Raw genomic sequence first — 3,818 nt, forward strand, 5'->3', positions numbered from 1 at the left:
CGCTCAAAAGCAAGTCCTAACAACTCACTTGACACTTGTAGTCCTTGCTTCTTACCATTAACATTGTAGTTTTGGGCACACAAGAACTTTAAAAATATATTAATTATTTGTATGCCTCTCTCTCCCTCATCGTCTCCACTACCCGAATTAGGAAGAACTTAGAAGCCAGAGAAAAAGCCTTTAATTAAACTACCATTCACAACCTCACTTCCTTACCCAGATGCTTTATCTTTCTTGACCATCTTATTTTATATATTTTTTTTTGTTAGAAATTCTACAATTAAAATGGAATTTTAATTGTTTAAACTACAAAATAGAATCTCATCTAAAAATCTACAGAAGTTGGTCCTCCCATGGCAGCCCATCCCCCATTCAATATCTCATTACGTGGAGTTGTGTGTACAGTAGGGACGAGTTATCCCCAGCGATTTAGTTTTTTAATTTATTCTTTTTGAAACAAAACGATGTCATTTACCCCGTTTTCATTTAAATTTTTCGTTTTTTCCCAGCCAAAAGGATGTTGTTTGGCTTGGGTTTTTTGAAAAAAAAAAAATTTGAATGCAGCAGCGCCGAAGAACCGCTGCAGAAAACCAGCATAGTAGCTGAGCACCAGATCAGCAAGACCAGAGGAGAGGTGGAAACCTGAGTTGTAAGAAGGATTTCAAATGAGCGGAGGGGCGGCCTGCCCCTCGTTGCCCTTACTGTGGCTTTGTCAGTGGCCACTGACGAAGTTCAAACCTAAACCGTCACATAAAATTTAACTCCTTTCAATCACTGTAATAAAAGATCACTAAGTAGAAAGTTGACTCATACACTTATACACGATTTAATGACCATACTTAGTGTCACTATCATTGTTGTTCACAAAACATCATTAGAAGAAAGTGCATCTCAGTAGTCCTATCAAGATCATGGAATCCACTCAATGGTCCACGAGCAACGCAAAATATCAAGTTCGTTCGTTTGTTTTTGTTTTTTATTTTTTTGTGTCAAACAAGAAATTTTTTTATTATATTAAAGGTTAAATTAAGAAGCTAGAATCCCTCTTTCTCTTCATCCAACACACAAACAATCAAATAAACACACAAAAACAAAAAAGGGCAAGAAAGCAAGCAACCCACACTCCACTCCCCCACAGTGACACAGCCACCGGACCCAAAACCCTGTAGAACACACACAATGCCATTTCAGCAATGACCACCAAACCCACCACCACCACCACCACCACCTCTCACCACCAATGTCTTCCTCTCCTCCTCCTCCTCCTCCGCCTGATGAAACCACCACCACCTCCAGTCTCACCCATCTGATCGACTCCGAGCCCAACCACATGCCCTCCCCTTCCTACATCTCCATGTTCCGCGACCGTACGATCGACCTCACCGCCCGCCAGGACTCCATCAACTGGATCTTAAAAGTCCACACCCACTACCGCTTCTCCCCCCTCACCGCCTTCCTCTCCGTCAACTACTTCGACCGCTTTCTCTCCTCCCACTCCCTCCCGGTAACATACTTTCCCCAGGACAAAAAAAAAAAAAAAAACTCGCATTTTCCGGGAAAAATTCAATGCTGACGTGTCTGACCCCTTACTTTTTAATACATTTTATTTTTTGTTGCAGCGACACAGCGGGTCGTGGCCGTTTCAGCTGCTGTCCGTCGCCTGTTTGTCTTTAGCCGCGAAAATGGAGGAGCCGAACGTCCCGTTCATCCTGGACCTCCAGATCTTCGAGCCCAAGTTCGTCTTCGAGCCCAAAACGATCCAGCGGATGGAGCTCCGGGTCATGGGTATTCTCAATTGGAGGCTCCGATCCGTCACCCCCTTCGATTTCCTCCCCCATTTCGTCTCCAATCTCCCCTCTTCTTCCTCTCTCCTCGCAGCCTCCTCCAATTTAGTTCTCAGCACCATTCGTGGTATTTTTACTGATCCACTACCCGATTAAAAAAACCCATATTTTTATTAAAGGATTTTTGGGGTTTAATTTTGGTTTTTGATGTTCTCAGTGATTGACTTCTTGGGTTTTTCGCCTTCGACGGTTGCCGCCGCGGCTGTGCTCTGCGCCGCCGGTGCAAGCGTTGATTTTGCGGCGGATGGAGATCGCCACGTGGCGCCCTTTTTCCACGAGAGAGTGAGCCAAGTATAGCGTTTACCGCGGGTGTTTTTGCAATTTATGTTTTTTCAGGGCTGTTCTGTGAATAATTAAAATTTTGTTTTAAGTCAGAATCGAAGAGTTGAGAAACATAGAAACCTTTCGTGGTAATATTTTATTTATTGGAGACAGGAAAGGGTGAGAAGCTGTCGCCAACTCATGGACGAGTACCTGCTTGACATGTGTCCCTCTTCCGGCCCTAAACGGCCGAGTACCGGATCGGCGCCGTTGGCTCCAGCCAGCCCAATCGGCGTGCTCGACGCGGCTTCTTGTGCAAGCTGCGACACTCGCTCCGAAAATCCTGGATCTACCATACAAGCAGAGCGGCCAACCAAGCAGGCTCCGACCTCTCTGCAGCCACCGATGTACAGCCGCCGTAGATATTGCCGGAGAATTCAAGGAGCCGCCTGTTTAATTAATCCCTGAAGCTCTCTAATTTTTGTTCTTATATTTTTTATGGATGACATTTTTACTATAAGATGGACGGTCGGAATTATAGAGTTGATCATTTATAATAATAAGTTATATATATTGAGAATTATGACTTTTATTTTAGTTTGGTAAGTCAAAATTTCGTTATTTAATACTACGGTGTAATGATATTTCTTTTAAAGTGAGAGATTTTAGGTTTGAATTTTGTCAAATGTGAGTTTGAATTATATTATTGCTAGCTTATTGTGAAGCTAACCTTACTTTTTTTTCTTAAAGTAGATAATATCGTTTATTCAAAAAATAAGTTAAAATCCCTACTTCAGAACAAATTTTTTAACCAGCAGAGATTGAACTATGTAGGAGAGAAATTGAAGTAGGGAAGCGGAGTTGAGGGTAAACAGTTGAGATTGAACCATCTTATATTTTGATCTGACGGGATTCACACTAGTTAATCTTGCGAAGCGTAAAAAACTATAACATGTAACACTACTGAAAATTTCCTTCCAATAAAAAACAGGTACACTGTCATACCCAATTCACATTGTTAAATTGAGGGGTTTAGGAGTCTAAAGATGTTTCAGTTATTAATATTTCCGATGCACTTACACTTCACTTAAATCATGTCTGCATGGAAACCCAGCTTTGCCCATAACGTAACGTTACGTATTATCCATGCTACGAACTACGTGAGGTTCCCGCACGTGTCCGACATACAGTTCAATTTGAATGGAAGTATAAGTAAAAGTGGAGGGTAGAATAGTAATTGAAATATTTAAGAAAGGACGAAGATCTTGTGGTTGGCGTGCCGGGGTGTTTTGGCGGGAATGACGTGCGGTGACGGCTTGAGGGGTGGGTGTGCGCCACGTAGAGAGGGAATTTGGAGGGAAAATTTCTCAGTGTGGGGTCGGGGGTGGGGGGATGTGGGAGACAGAGGGATGAGGTGAATCAGAGCCGTCCACGTGTAAGGAGATAAGGGGTTGAAGAGTAGTAAGTGTGACTAGTGAGAGGCAAAGATTTGATTTGATGGCTGGAGGAATCCATAATAAGGTCGCATCGGGAGCTCAAATTTATTTATAATATCGATATCTTCTATGACCTAGCAAATAGGAGCCAGCAAGAAACTACTAAAGAAATGGATTTGTATTTAACATTTTCTTCTCAAATTCGCTTTTAGAAGAATACTATTAGACCGTAATACTAAGTAGCTTTTTGAAAAATTTTATATACATCGTTCTCTAA

At 42.2% G+C, this 3,818-nt stretch overlaps 1 protein-coding gene across 2 annotated transcripts; it reads left to right on the top strand.

Moving 5' to 3' along the window:
* Positions 1–1,063: 1,063 nt before the first annotated feature.
* LOC103964449 (cyclin-D4-1) lies at positions 1,064–2,685 on the top strand. 2 transcript variants are annotated; one of them, XM_009377380.2, is made up of 4 exons: positions 1,064–1,504; positions 1,620–1,911; positions 2,002–2,135; positions 2,280–2,685. In XM_009377380.2, the coding sequence occupies exons 1-4, from the start codon at positions 1,241–1,243 to the stop codon at positions 2,571–2,573; spliced, it is 984 nt and encodes a 327-aa protein (XP_009375655.2). In that variant the 5' UTR covers positions 1,064–1,240; the 3' UTR covers positions 2,574–2,685. The 2 variants fall into 2 exon arrangements, with proteins under 2 accessions (XP_009375655.2, XP_048431029.1); XM_048575072.1 differs by having other exon boundaries at positions 2,002–2,126.
* Positions 2,686–3,818: the final 1,133 nt, after the last annotated feature.

The sequence above is a fragment of a genome, unplaced genomic scaffold (genome assembly GCF_019419815.1).
Source record: "Pyrus x bretschneideri cultivar Hongxiangsu unplaced genomic scaffold, Pyrus_bretschneideri_v1 Contig77, whole genome shotgun sequence".
Taxonomy (NCBI): domain Eukaryota; kingdom Viridiplantae; phylum Streptophyta; class Magnoliopsida; order Rosales; family Rosaceae; genus Pyrus; species Pyrus x bretschneideri.

Coding starts and splice junctions, on each gene's coding strand:
- LOC103964449 (XM_009377380.2), top strand. CDS start 1,241: ATGTCTTCCTCTCCTCCTCCTCCTCCTCCGCCTGATGAAACCACCACC. Junction 1,505..1,619: donor TCTCCTCCCACTCCCTCCCG/GTAACATACTTT, acceptor TTTTTGTTGCAG/CGACACAGCGGGTCGTGGCC. Junction 2,136..2,279: donor TCCACGAGAGAGTGAGCCAA/GTATAGCGTTTA, acceptor TATTGGAGACAG/GAAAGGGTGAGAAGCTGTCG.